Consider the following 15,853-nt stretch of genomic DNA (forward strand, 5'->3'; position numbering starts at 1 on the left):
GAAAACCCATTAATTCCCCTGCATCCAGCCATCCCACAAAACCCATTCATTCCCCTGCATCCACCATTCCCACAACACCTACACAATCCAGCCATCCCACAACAATCATTCATCCCACACAATCCACCCATCCCACAACACACACTGATCCCACATCATCCAGCCATCCAGCAACACCTACTAATCCCATCCCATACACCCATCCCACAACAGCCACTCATCCCACACAATACAGTCATCCCACAACAGCCACTGATCCCACACCATCCAGCCATCCTACAACATACACTCATCTCATCCCATCCACCCATCCCACAACAGCCACTGATCCAACACCTACTCATCCCACACAATCCAGCCATCCCACAAAACCCACTGATCCCACACTATCCATACATCCCACAACACCCACGGATCCCACCCATCCTACAAAATTCACTCATCCCATCCCATCCACCCATCCCACACCATCCAGCCATCCCACAACACCTACTGATCCCACACCATCCAGCCATCCCACAACACCCACTCATCTCAGTGCATCCTCCATTCCCACAACACCTACTCATCCCATAGCATCCACTCATCCAGCAAAACCCACTCATCCCACACCATCCAGCCATCCAACAACATCCACCCATCCCACAGAAACCACTGATCCCACACCATCCAGCCATCCCACTGCATCCACCATTCCCAGAAAACCCATTAATTCCCCTGCATCCACCATTCCAACAACACCTACACAATCCAGCCATCCCACAAAACCCACTGATCCCACACCATCCAGCCATCCTACAACATACACTCATCCCATCCCATCCACCCATCCCACACCATCAAGCCATCCCTCACTTACTGATCCCACCCAATCCACCCATCTCACAAGACCCACTCATTCCACAACTTTGAGCCATCTCACAACACCTACTGATCCCACCCCATCCACCCATCTGACAACATCCAATCATCCTACTCCACCCACTCATCCCACAACACACATTGATCCCACTGCATCCACTTTTCCCACAACACCCACTCATCTCAGTGCATCCTCCATTCCCGCAACACCTACTCATCCCATAGCATCCACTCATCCAACAAAACCCACTCATCACAAACCATACAGCCATCCAACAACATCCACCCATCCCACAGCAACCACTGATCCCACACCATCCAGCCATCCCCCTGCATCCACCATTCCCACAACACCTACACAATCCAGCCATCCCACAAAACCCACTGATCCCGCACCATCCAGCCATCCTACAACATACACTCATCACATCCCATCCACCCATCCCACACCATCCAGCCATCCCACAACACCTACTGATCCCACACCATCCAGCCATCCCACACTTACTAATCCCACCCAATCCACCCATCTCACAAGACCCACTCATTCCACAACTTTGAGCCATCTCACAACACCTACTGATCCCACCCCATCCACCCATCTGACAACATCCACTCATCCTATTCCACCCACTCATCCCACAACACACATTGATCCCACTGCATCCACTTTTCCCACAACACCCACTCATCTCAGTGCATCCTCCATTCCCGCAACATCTACTCATCCCAAAGCATCCACTCATCCAACAAAACCCACTCATCCCACACCATCCAGCCATCCAACAACATCCACCCATCCCACAGCAACCACTGATCCCACACCATCCAGCCATCCCACTGCAACCACCATTCCCACAAAACCCATTCATTCCCGTGCATCCACCATTCCCACAACATCCACACAATCCAGCCATCCCACAACACCTATTGATCCCACACCATCCAGCCATCCTACAATATCCACTCATGCCATCCCATCCACCCATCCCACAACAGCCACTGATCCAACAACACCCACTCATCCCACACAATCCAGCCATCCCACAACACCCACTTATCTCAGTGCATCCACCATTCCCACAACACCTACTCATCCCACAGCATCCACCCATCCAACAAAACCCACTCATCCCAAACCATCCAGCCATCTCACAATACCTGCTCATCCCACACGATCCACCAATCCCACACTTAATGATCCCACTCAATCCACCCATCCTACAACATCCACACATCCCATCCCATCCTCAACATCCACTCTACCCACACAATCCACCCATCCCACACCATCCAGCAATCCCACACCATCAAGCCATCCCACAACACTTACTGATCCCACCCCATCCACCCATCCAACAACATCCACTCATCCCACAGAAACCACTGATCCCACACCATCCAGCCATCCCACTGCAACCACCATTCCCACAAAACCCATTCATTCCCCTGCATCCACCATTCCCACTCACCCCACACAATCCACTCATCCCACAACACCTACTGATCCCACACCATCCAGCCATCCCACAACACCCATTCATCCCACTGCATTCACTCTTCCCACAACACCCACTCATCTCAGTGCATCCACCATTCCCACAACACCTACTCATCCCACAGAATCCACCCATCTCACAAGACCCACTCATTCCACAACTTTGAGCCATCTCACAACACCTACTGATCCCACCCCATCCACCCATCTGACAACATCCACTCATCCCATTCCACCCACTCATCCCACAACACACATTGATCCCACTGCATCCACTTTTCCCACAATACCCATTCATCTCAGTGCATCCTCCATTCCCACAACACCTACTCATCCCATAGCATCCACCCATCCCACAACACCCACTGATCCCACACCATCCAGTCATCCAGCAACACCTACTGATCCCACCCCATCCACCCATCCTAAAACATCCACTCATCCCATACCATCCACCAATCCCACCCCATCCACCTATCCCACAGCAACCACTGATCCCACAACATCCACCCATCCCACAACACCCACTCATCCTGCACAATCAAGCCATTCCACAACACTTACTGATCACAAACAATCCAGCAATCTCACAACAACCACTTACTCCAACCCATCCAGCCATTCCACAACACCCACTCATCCCACTGCATCCACTTTTCCCACAAAACCCACTCATCTCAGTGCATCCTCCATTCCCACAACACCTGCTCATCCCACACCATCAAGCCATCCCACAAGACTTGCTGATCCCACCCCATCCACCCATCCAACAACATCCACTCATCCCACAGCAACCACTGATCCCACACCATTCAGCCATCCCACTGCAACCACCATTCCCACAAAACCCATTAATTCTCCTGCATCCACCATTCCCACTCATCCCACACAATCCACTCATCCCACAACACCTACTGATCCCACAACATCCACTCATCCCATTCCACCCACTCATCCCACTGCAGTCACTCTTCCCACAACACCCACTCATCTCAGTGCATCCTCCATTCCCACAACACCTGCTCATCCCATACCATCAAGCCATCCCACAAAACCCACTGATCCCACACTATCCACACATCCCACAATACCCACTAATCTCATCCATACTCCAAAATTCACTCATCCCATTCCATCCACCCATCCCACAACACCCACTGATCCCACACCATCCAGTCATCCAGCAACACCTACTGATCCCACCCCATCCACCCATCCTAAAACATCCACTCATCCCATACCATCCACCCATCCCACACCATCAAGCCATCTCACAACACCCATTCATTCCACCACATCCATCATTCCCACAACACCCACTGATCCCACAACATCCACCCATCCCACAACACCCTCTGATCCCACACCATCCACCCATGCCACTGCATTCACCATTCCCACAACACTCACTTATCCCACACAATCCAGCAATCCAACAAAACTTACTGATCCCACACCATCCAGCCATCGCACAAAACCCACTTATTTCACACAATCCAGCCATCCCACACCATTTACTGATCCCACCCCATCCACCCATCCTACAACATCCACACATCCCGTTCCATCCACTCATCCCACTACACCCACTGATCCCACACCACCCAGTCATACCACAACACCTATTGATCCCACACCATCCACCTATCCAACATCACCCAGTGATGCCACACCTTTCACCCATCACACAACACCCTCTGTTCCCCCACCATCTACGCATGCCACACAACCAAATAATCTCAAACCATCTACCCAGCCTATAACAGCCACTGATCCCACACCATCCAGCCATCCTACAACATCCAATCATCCAATCACATCCACCTATCCCACAACACCCTCTGATCCCATACCATCCAGCCATCCCACTGCAGCCACCATTCCCACAACACCCATTCATCCCACTGCAGCCACCATTCCCACAACAACCACTCGTCCAACACCATCTATCCAACCTCCAGACCTGGCCCAAACTGGGGAACCTTCAACCACAATCCAGCCCAGGCATCGACGGGATGTCAGACAGCCTCCATCAAAGACCATGTCTACAACAAAGGTGTGAGCAAACAGAATGAATAGTCAAGTTATGCTTGCTTTTTGCTCAAATGTTGTTGTTTTTTGAGCCTGTCCCCCCCCCAAAAAAGAATATAGGTTGTTTTAACCACACAAATTTACGACTTATGTTTATGTTTATTGTGGCAGTGACCTCTAGTGGCCGTACAACGAAAGCATATGACAAATACGTGTGACGTATTATAAACAGCCAAAAAGTTTTGGTGGTGGTGGTGGGTAGGGTGGAAGGATGGTAAGTTGGCCACTTTACACCAAGGACACCGGCATTCGGTTGCTGTGTGAAATCAGATTGATTTTTTTAATCAAGTTGCGTAGTAGCGGTAGCTACGTTGGCATTAGCTTTAGCGTTAGCTTTTTATCGTTAGTTAGCTGGCTAACTCTACAGATGTTAGCTGTACATTGCTAGTATTCTATGCACAAATCGCTTGTGTTTGTGTGTGTTTATGAATCTCCATTTTTACAAATTGCACTGTGCCTTAATCCAGAAAATTTGTTTACTTTTCAGATTTTATTGATGACGTCATAAGTGATGACATCAGCTGTGTGATTACAATCTTTAACAAGCTTATGTAAGTGCATTTTTAAAGTTCTTTACACCTTGTACATTCATGAAGAGCATTAAATATAAGAAAACCTGCGCAGCAAGATTGTGTTTAAATCGTACATTGAATATATGCATCTTTCAAATGACATGCATTTCTTATCCCTCATTAAATAATCCAGAATCTATGAATATGCAAATCGTTTTGTAACATTTAAACACACACAGTCCATTCTCAGTGCATGTGCTCTGGCAACCAACTCTCACTCTTAAGTCGTCACATATGGAAGCTTAGCCAAGACCCCTTGGCATCACTTTTTTAAAAACACATTTGGTACCCCTTTAGTGTCATTGTTCAACGCTACAAGCAGGTCTAGTATATATAAATTTAAAAGTCCATATAGGGAGGTGGTCAGAGTGGTTGGATTGGTCAAACGCCAGACTTTCAACCAGGAGAGCGGTGTCTGTTTTCCTAAAAGTATCTAACATCACTGTCTTAGCTAATGTTCTTATTTGAACCCAAAGCATATATTCCTAAACCTAACCAAGTAGTTTTGGTGACTAAACCTAACAAAACTACTACATATAATAGCATAAAAAAGTGACGCCAAGGGGTCTTGACCAAGCATCCGGATGTGACGAGTTGGAAGTGAAAATGTGTTGCTTTACATTTACATTTATTCATTTAGCTGATGCTTTTATCCAGAGCGACTTACAATTGCTATACATGTCAGAAGTCGCACGCCTCTGGAACAACTAGGGGGTAAGTCTCTTGCTCAGGGACACATTGGTAGAATGTGGGGAATTGAAAACGGGTCTCTCACACCAAAGGCATGTGTCTTATCCACTGCCCCAAATAAATAAAGATAGTGGTATATAAAGAAATATAAATAGAGTAAAATATAAAAGAAAAGAATAGAAAAAGGAGTGTGTGTATATATACAACATTTACACAGTTAAAGGAATTGTTATGGTACACTATTTACATATTTAAAGGAAGTGTTATGTGAACAGTAAAAATAGTAGCAGCAGAATTGCAGCAGATAGTATTGCACATTAAGTAATTAAGCAGGTGTTGAGTTTGAATCCCGCAACCGGCAGCAGTGATAATTGGTTTCAACTTTAAACTTAATGATAACAAAAAAGTAAAGATATCTTCTAACTTAAAACATCAAAATGGTAGCTGAAAAGTTTTTTTTTAAGCAAATGCACTTTACCATCAACAAATGACCAAATTGTGGCTTCATCAGACGTGTCCCTCTACAGCTTGCTTGATTAGAGTGATGGTTTCCTAAGCGTCTCTTTTCATTCAGACCCAGGTTCAAATCCCACCTCCGGCAGCATTGATAAATGCTTTCAACTTCAAACACTTGTGTGAAGACCGTCTTGCAGTTGTCGGTTTTAAATGTGTATGTTGTTAGTCTTTCTAAATGCAGTGATTGTGTACAAGGAATAAGTTTTTCATAAGATTAGTCGCTTTCTGTGTCTTCATGTTATTTTGCAACACTGGACTACACGTCACAGAAAATATAAGCACAATCAAAACAGTGATGTGCCACCCATTTGTGGTCATAGATTGCTCTCTATTGGTGCTTTGAAGCATAACATGCATTCAGTTCTCACTGACTTAAGGGCGATTTATACTTCTGCGTCAAATCGACGGCGTAGTTGAAGGCGTTGGCTACGGGGCTACGTAGAGGCTACGCCGTCACCTGACGCAGACCGTAAGCTCTGTGATTGGTCGGCTGGGTAGCCTCGCAATGCCTCCGAGCGGCCAAAACGGCGGCTGTAACACAGTGAATATATTTGACCGTCGCAACCCGAGCGAAATGACTCGTTTCGCTATCAGAATGCGATCCATTCGGTTGGTAACATTTGAAAAGGCTACACCAGCCGCACGTTTACAATTTTACCCCCATTTACGTTAGCGGAGGGCTAAACCAGAAGTAAGCCTGCTCTGCCGGCAAATGTCAACACAGTGGACGATGTAGCGCTACTGCCGACTGGCGTTTGGGGATGTAATTGCAGAATGACAGACACACCTACACACAAGTCCATAGCCATGCACAAATGCATGGCTACGCATGTAGACCCTACGCAGGAGTATAAATTACCTTTACTGTGGTGTTTTTAAATTTGTATCTTAGTTTGAATGCATTCAATGTTTACCTGGACATCAGTGTTTCCTTAAAATAGTTGATCGCTCTATATATTTTATTCGACAACAGTGGACTGGACCTCAAATAAAATATATATAAGCTAAACAGTGGTGTGCCAGGAATGTTTGGTCATTGAGCGCCCTCTGTTGGTGCTTTAGAGGCATTTCATGTCCATGAAAACCAGAGCAAATGGAATAAGTTAAAATTAGCCTTCAACCAGTGTGCCTGATCAGCACAGTGGTTAAGTCGTTGCCCTGCCAACCCCAAGACTGGTGTATCCTGGCATGTTGATTGCAATATGATTTTAAATTAAAGACAGCTCCCACACGCATTTACTTTAGTAAATGCCCATTCTTTTCCATTTCCATTCAAATTATTTATAGTCCAAGAATCACACACATGGGATATAAAAAGAAAGTTTAAAAGTTAGAAATAAGACGATAAATGACAGGGCAACTGTAACAGGCTGCATGCACATTGGCGCATGTGCACTAAAACCATTGGCACTTTCACCTGAGGCAAAAAGAGAATTTTTGTTTAGTTTCCTGGGAAGACATGAAAAGACAGCATTGTAAGTGGGGGATAAGTGGTGTCCCATGTTAAGCTACAGTTTCTCTGGGGAAAATGGCTTCCTTGACACCTCTTTCAAACCATTCATCTTCCATGTCTAAAATGTGTACCTGGTGGTACTGTTGTACAGATAGTTTGCAATGAGGTGTAATGAAGGAGCACTAATGAACCACGGTATCAATCATCTTGACAACAACCACTTAGAGGTAAATAGCTGAGTTTCCCTACGAGTTATTTTAGTACTCAAAAATTCTCTCGGCTGAGGGACGAAACATCTTCTAGTTCACTCAAGTCCAGTTGTCCTTGATTTTGAACTTTCCTTGGATGGTTACTAGTTACTTTTGAGATTACAATTTCGTAATCGTGTCCAAATTCTGTGACTTGATTCTTACGTTTGTGATAAACAGCCTACATTTGCTAATAAAACTTACATACTTGTACTGAAAAAAGGTTTAGAAAGCAGGACCTTTACATGCAGTGGATTTTTTAAGAGTGGTATTCCTTTAGTAAAATACATTAGTGAATACTAAAGGTTAAACATAAAAGTCTAAGGAATAATAAGAAAGCCACATTTTTTATTTGAGGCGGAATTAAAAGGATGGCCCTGCGATGGACTGGCGACCTGTCCATGGTGTACCCCACTCCAGCCCCCTGCGACCCTGTACGCAGGATAAGTGGTTGATGATGGATGGATGGAATTAAAGGATTCATCACTATAAGCACACCAGATTTCAGTCAGTGATATCACAGTGGGTGTTTTGCTTGTCATTTCTTTAAGGATAGTTGATTATACAGAGTCTGACAAGCAACAAGTACAGAGATTTGGTTTGCAACAAAGGTCTCCTGCTAGAATGGGGACATTGTGTCTTAACCATTTGGTTACCTCGTTGGCTATCTCGTATTTTGTCCTTTATAACTGTCTGTGACATCACTGGTTGGGTTGCGGCCTGAAGTCAGCCAGGCTTGATGGTCTTGAGTCCACAGAGAGGGAGTGAGAGAGAGTTTGTTTACCCAGTGTGATTCAAACATGAATTAAATCCCAATGCTGTGAATATTTTTGTTTCTGAATATTTCCACAGTGAAAAAGGTTTTGGAGCGCCGCATTTGAAGGAGTTAAGCGCAATGTGAGTGATTATGTTCATCTGTTTGTAGTCATTAAGTTGGAAGTACTGCTTTTGGTAATCTGCCTTTTAAATGCAATTAATGATTAATTAATTACCATTTAGTCATGAAATCCATACAGTCAGTTTATTTAAAAAGAAACAAGATATACATACTTCAAGCGAGGTTAATCTCTTCCGTTTATTTTCAGGTTCATCAACCCGCAAGAGTGCAGTGATCGGGATGCCTCTGAGTACTTCGTTGAATGCTCTTGACCTCAATACATTTAGTGCCATAACTATCACTGGAAGGATTAACCGCCTCTCAAATGACTGACCAGTGATTTATGACAATAATAAAGTGAAGAAGCACTAGCTCTTGCTTTGTTTGTGTCTATAATCCAACAATTAAGTCAGTTCTACAAGAAAATGTGCATAACCCAACGTTTTCCACACAGTTCCTAATGTGACAACAGTGGTCGAAAAGACTATAAAGGCGCTATACAAATACGGAGCATTTACATTTACAAGTAGCCATGACCTTACCAACAAGCTATGTAATGTATATAACTAACTTAACTTACAGAAATGTATTTTAACCCAAACCATGATCTTTTCCTAAACTTAACAGTACAAAACAAATAGTTTTGGGAAAATAAGATCAAGGAGTCTTGACCAAGTGTCAGTTGGGAGTGAGACAAGTTTTACCAAATCTATGAGGTAATAGAGACTAAAAAGCTCTGTAGAGCTGTAGAGTTGAGTGATAATTACATAAATATTATTCCCATATAAAACACCAAATATTGGAGTTAAAATGTCTATTTTCACTGCACTATTAACATCTTATCACACATATCGGCCGCTGGACTTGAGCTCTGGACACAGCTTGGCCTCCAGATCTTCTATCTTTATTGACTCCACGTCGTTGGAGCTGGAGAGGCTGGCAGCCCGGGTGATCTTGGTGAGCGTTTCCTCGTAGGGCGGAGGTAGGTAGACCATGACGAAGACTCCATCTGATCCATCTGAGCTTGTGCTAGTGTGGCGCTCTGCATTCCTGGTCAGAGATGAGAGGAACTCTGCGCTGCTCTCTGCATCCTGAAGATCCAGAGCGATGATGTTGGCCAGGCTCAGTTTGCTGCGGGAACACCGACGGTAGATCAAACCGACCAGGAAAGCCAGCAGAACGACAGAGATGACCGGGAGGACCACGTAAACCACCAGCTCCGACTTTCTTTCGTCTCCCAGCTGCAACTCATTCCAGCTGTAGCCCTGGAGACCAACAAAGAAGAGTTGAATTCAAGAAATATTTGTCTATGTGGGGACATTCGCACAGAGGGGCTTATTTTTGTAGTTTTTGATATTTTTCCTGTCGGTGTTGGTTATATTTCTCAATCATAATCATAATTTCACCCATCAAATTTTACATCAAATTCTTTGTTGACAAATAAGATAGACTTTATCGATCCCACACTAGGGATATTCTCTTTTTACAGCAGCTCTGGATACATTACAACAAATAAGAAACTACACATTAAATAAAAAATTTAAGATAGGCCTATAATGGAAATAGAATAAAAGAATAAGAGGTATATGGAAACTATATACACATTTTATATAGAGATGTGATTGATATGAAAGAGATGTTTTGGTGGTATTTGCAAGGCTGGATTATCATCTAAATCTTCAGGGGCCCTAGACGTCCCAGATGTGCTGTGTGTCAATTGCTTTTTGATGTTTTGATTACGTACAAGTTTGTTTGGGAATTTGCATTACTGATGTACAGTATTTAGTGGGTAATGCACCATTGTGTGATGTAGTGGCCATGTCTTTCAAAATCTAGTTCCAGCACCTTTTATTATTTTACTTTATATTGTGTTCACATGTATTTTCCTCAATAAAGTTGTGTTTCATCAAATCACCACAAACTACAGAAAACCTGGGCCAGGTTGGATTCTAGGATTACTGCTTGTTTTCCTGGTCTCAAAATATAATAAAGCTGCTATCTGTAGTGTGCTTTGTGCTCTGTAATTGATTGGAACTTAGGGGCCCGACAGTAAATCTTTGCCTAGGGCCCCCCAAAATGTTTATCTGGCTGGGGGTGAGCGTAGAATTATTGGGGGCACATATCCAAGACTGCCAGTTCTAAAAAGGTCCAAACTGTAATCCACAGCTACAGCAATGACATTATCGCATGCAGCCTGAAAAACCACAAAATAACCTTCCCTTACACAAATGGAGGCCAGGGGGGGTGAGTAGAACAAGTCAGACAATCAGCCAGGCTATAAACAAATCCACTGTTTTATCTTATTTATCCTGAAAACTTGACATTGAAATTTATTTTGGGCCTGTAAATGATCACACACAGAATCTAAGATGTAAATGAAAAACAAAACAAACAAACACACAAAAAACACAATTACTCCTAACCAAACAGAACAGTAGAAAACATTACAACATAACCTCAAAATGTTCTACAGACTGCAGCTTACTGTGCCCAGACTTTTTCTGATACCAAATATATTTCACATAAATCATCATCATCAAAACAAAATTTACATTATTGCCACCATACTTAGGCAAACATATTATTCATACATTTGTAAATTTCCTTTTATTCCTGTTATAACTTTCAAAGTGTGCTGCTCATTTTAAGTTCAACACCTGTTCCATTTCCCCCCCTTCAACAGAAATAGAATGATTCTAAATTCTTATGGCTTTCTTTTGAAGAATTAAAATAGATTTGTTTGTTTTTTATATATGTATTTAAATATAAATATGTTCATCCTATTAATATATTATTTTATCTTAATTACTTGGCACGCAGTTTATATCATATTTAGAAAATAAAATAAAAAAAACTTTACAGCCAAACTGTAATGCATGTTATAAACATCTATTAGATTTTTTTTAAAGATATTTCCTGCTTCACTCTGAATCTGCAGGATTTACTGGGCAGGGGGATTTTGTTTGCCATAGATTTTTACAGTTCAGGTAATTTTGTTTAAAATCTGGTTGATCATTTCACTGCTTGTGTTTCTGTTTTTCCTTTAGTTAAACGAGTGCTTTCAACCATTTCCAAGATTTTTAACCATCTCACATGTAGATTTCTCTTCACTAAGACACTTCACTAATCAAGCTTGGCACCAGTGATAATAAATGCAAAGATTAAAGAAGTTTTTCTCTCATTTAAGTTTGCATACTGTGAAGGTTTTGTGGAAAAAACAACTTCATCATTCAATCAAGATTGAACTTATTTAACCATCTTTAACAGTTTCATCACACATTGTTGGGAGTGATCCTCTGTGAGAATGAACAGCTTAAATCTGCAGTGCTGCTCACGACGCATTACAAGTCTGTGATCCAGACAAGAAGGGTGCTGCTTACATCTGCTCAGAGTGTCCCAAATTCCCCCAGTCTTCTAGCAATTAGTTAATGCTGCCTGATGACCCAGCACCCTGCTGACTCTGGTCCTCTGCAGGACTGGACAGTTTTAATTCTCAATCCGTCTAAGTGTGCCCTCAATAAGAGTTGCTGTCCTGAAAGTGTACGACTTTAAATGAGGCTTCGAGGATTCTCAAGGGACAACAGAAAGAAAGAAAGAAAGAAAGAAAGAAAGAAAGATTGATCTCCAGTAAGAAATTAGAGGCCTTACAGCAGGACCCTTTTCTGGCTCATGATCCTATTTTAAACTCATGAATTCAGCAGTTATGAAGATGTCAATTGTCAGGTGAATTTGATTGTGACTTTGTTTTCTGTTTTCAAGAGGGAAGAGGGAAAATAAATGTATTTGGCCCCTTTGACTGATAAATCATCATTTATGACATTATTAGATTATTGATGCTGATGCAGCATTTTATGGTTGTAGCTGCTTGAGGCGGAGCTGGTTACAACCACTTTATATACATATAAAGTGTACATATAGTTTACTCCAGTGGTTCCCAACCCAGGGGTCGGGTCTCTCCAAAGGGTCACCAGATAAATCTGTAAGATGACCAATGGGAGAGAAAAGAAGAAACAAAACACAGCTCTGATACTCTGAATTTATTCTCTATTTCCTTGTTGTGAAATATTGATAATTTTACATCTTGTGACCTCAAACAGTTGTTTAAATGAATCCATCTGAGTGGTTAAAAGGGGAAAGTACATATAGAACTGCTAACAACTCACACAGAAAACCTCCTAAACCTGTGACAAGTAGTGTTTTTTATAAGGGTGTTTGTACTGTATTATAGAAGTTCATCTTGTGTTTTTTGATGTAAAATCTTAATCTGAGAAGTAGCTAGTAACTACATCTGTCAGATAAATGTAGTGGAGTAAAACATGGTGGAGTGGAGCAAGTAGCACAGAAATGGAAATAATGTAAATACAAATACATTTTTGTAATAGTACTTAAGTACTAGTACTTGAGTTTTTTAGGTATTGGTGGTGGTATAAAAATGGGTATTTATACTGCACAAAATGTAAAAGGAAAGTACATACAAACAAAACAGAGCACAAACTAAAATAGCATATAAAATGTCACGATAAGCACCAGATCATCTTTGACTACACAGTTTGTTTCAAAAATGGTTTCAAATTGAGATTCTGATTTTGATCAATTTTTAATTTTAAAACAACAAAACAAACAGAAACACAATGAATCTAAATGTGACATTTTAGAGATTTTAAATCCACAGTATTCGAGGTACATTTTGATTTGACCCCAACCTTGAACTCTATTCACCTGCTTCTCCTGTGTGGAAGGTGATCGTGTCACCCAGTCGTACGACCCTCTGCCTGCTGGTCCAAACCTCATCCAGCTGCTCTCCAGAAGCATCCGCATGATGCTCAGGTGATTTGGTGGTGGAGGATTGAAGGAGGGAGAAATGTGTGTTTATAGTCTATAGATGGTGATCAACTAAAGCATCCAGTTGTTGGTCTAGTGGAGTAAACAGAGTAGAGAACAGGGAGGAGAGCGTTGTTTTTGTTGGTGGGGTGGGGAGAGGTGTTGGGAGTGGAGTGTGAGATGGGCGGAGTTGGCGCCCAGATGGGAGGGGCCACGAGCTAAGTAGATGCTCACATGCCGACACATGCAGCAGAGCAACTGGATTCGGGCCAGTGATGGGATTTAGGGTTGTGCAGCTGCCCTATATCATAGAGGGAGTGAGTGTGTACCTTTGTGAGGAACAATTTGTTTTAGACCCTGGGACTGGACTCTTTGGCTGGTCCTCACTTTTGGAAAGGCCGTCAAAGGGCTTGTAGAGGGTTTAGACTTGGTTTTAATGTTCAGGTTTGAAAATTTTGGTATTTTGTTGTAATGGCTAAAGTCAGCGTAAAGGGCTAGGGAATGTATTATGTCATGAAGGTCTAAAAATACAAAAATGTGTGTGTAGGTGACAGAAAAGGGCGAGGCTCCTCTTCAGATTAAATCTCACCCCACCTGGAACACAATGGAGGAGAAAACTCACTTATTGTAAAATTACACAGCTGTTACATACATACGTGTGTGTGTACGTGTGTGTGTGTGTGCGTGACCATGTGTCTACAACTATAATACAGAGAAAAAAGAAAATCTGCCACAGAGACGAGAACAGTTTTCTCTGTTTGAGTCTGAACGTTCACTTTTCTCTGCTAACGTTTCAAAATTTGATTTGTGTTTGGTCATGTGCACAGCAGATAGCAATATGGTTAGGGGCCCTAAAGTGGCTCATGCATTTTTTACCTAATCTTGAGGGGCTGTTTTGCAGAGGGACACTGTGCCATATGTCACTTTGATACCTTGGATAAATTTGCATTTACAAAATTAACTTGAGGTGGGTGCGTCTGAACAGGGGCCCACTTGTTGGTTAATCTGGTCCTGCTGCAAAGAACCCCCAACAGTTTCACTAAATAAAGCGCAAAAAGCAGAGAAGTTTAAAAAACATTAGGGTTGAAACTAATTGTTTCAAACTTACATGCAACAGAGAAAAGCAAACGCACCTGCAAATTAGATAAGTCTGAACCAGAAAGGTTTAGAATTCTTACTTGAAAAATAATTTATTTAGAATTACTATTTTTCTGTTGGCCATCATCAACCGTTAAAAAACCCTTTTGACCGACTCTCCTATTTTTTTATTTCTTTTTTAGTCTTTTGGTCTAGTTATAAAATTATTTTATTTTAATAAATGAATATGAACTTGTAAGGTCTGCAGTGTGTGTGTGTGTGTGTGTGTGTGTGTGTGTGTGTGTGTGTGTGTGTGTGTGAGACTGCAGGAAACAAACACACAAGTCAGCCTGAGGCTGGCGTGCATCCTCTTTACATTAATCCCCATTGAAATATTGCGTGAGAGAGAAAATACCTGAAAATGAGCTTTGATCTATAGGATGGATTAGCCACGAGATTTATCTGCACGTTTTACTGTATGGAAAAGCTGTGGCATGTGAAAAGTAGGTCACCTGTTCTGACCTTATTCTGATCACTCAAATTGATCATTATAATCAGTGCAATGCTTGTTCTATTTTATTCATTGTTTTTATCTGCATTGGACATATATACAAGGTACTCACACACTCGTACTCTTTTTAATTATTTGATTTGCCTGATTTCAGTCCTGAAATGTATTTGTCAACCATTTAAAACACCTTTGTTTTGAAAAGTGCAATAAAAATAAAGTGTATTATTATAATAAATTACATTATTCTTGAATTAAATCTATAATTCAAGATTTTATTAACTTTGCTCCACTCAATGTTCCCTCACTAGCTTTTTCTAGCCCTTTCAACTGCATTTCAGGGTCTTCATCAGCACATGGAATTTTTGGTCTTCATAGAGATAACAATGATGATGTCAACTGAGCAAAGTCCTTCTGCCACTGAAGTCTGCGAGATGTGGTTGAAAGCTCTGGAAAAAGCTAGTAAGTGTACCTTGAGTTAAAATGATTTTGTCTAGTTGTGTTGATAATTTCTTCACTGCCAAAAAACTTTATAAAATAAATTTAATCAAAGGGACGTAATATTTAAAAATAATAATACTGTATATAAAATAGATATTTAAAGCTGTATAAAATAATAAATAAAAACACAGTTAAATAGC

At 42.0% G+C, this 15,853-nt stretch overlaps 1 protein-coding gene across 1 annotated transcript; it reads right to left on the minus strand.

Moving 5' to 3' along the window:
* Positions 1–9,648: 9,648 nt before the first annotated feature.
* LOC119890267 (small integral membrane protein 28-like) lies at positions 9,649–13,624 on the minus strand. Its single transcript, XM_038701481.1, has 2 exons — positions 13,526–13,624; positions 9,649–10,071 (listed from the first exon to the last, which is right to left on the minus strand). The coding sequence occupies exons 1-2, from the start codon at positions 13,622–13,624 to the stop codon at positions 9,649–9,651; spliced, it is 522 nt and encodes a 173-aa protein (XP_038557409.1).
* Positions 13,625–15,853: the final 2,229 nt, after the last annotated feature.

Source organism: Micropterus salmoides, unplaced genomic scaffold, assembly GCF_014851395.1.
Source record: "Micropterus salmoides isolate LMB-PRFRI ecotype aquatic unplaced genomic scaffold, ASM1485139v1 Ms_hic_scaffold_1, whole genome shotgun sequence".
Classification (NCBI taxonomy): Eukaryota; Metazoa; Chordata; class Actinopteri; order Centrarchiformes; family Centrarchidae; genus Micropterus; species Micropterus salmoides.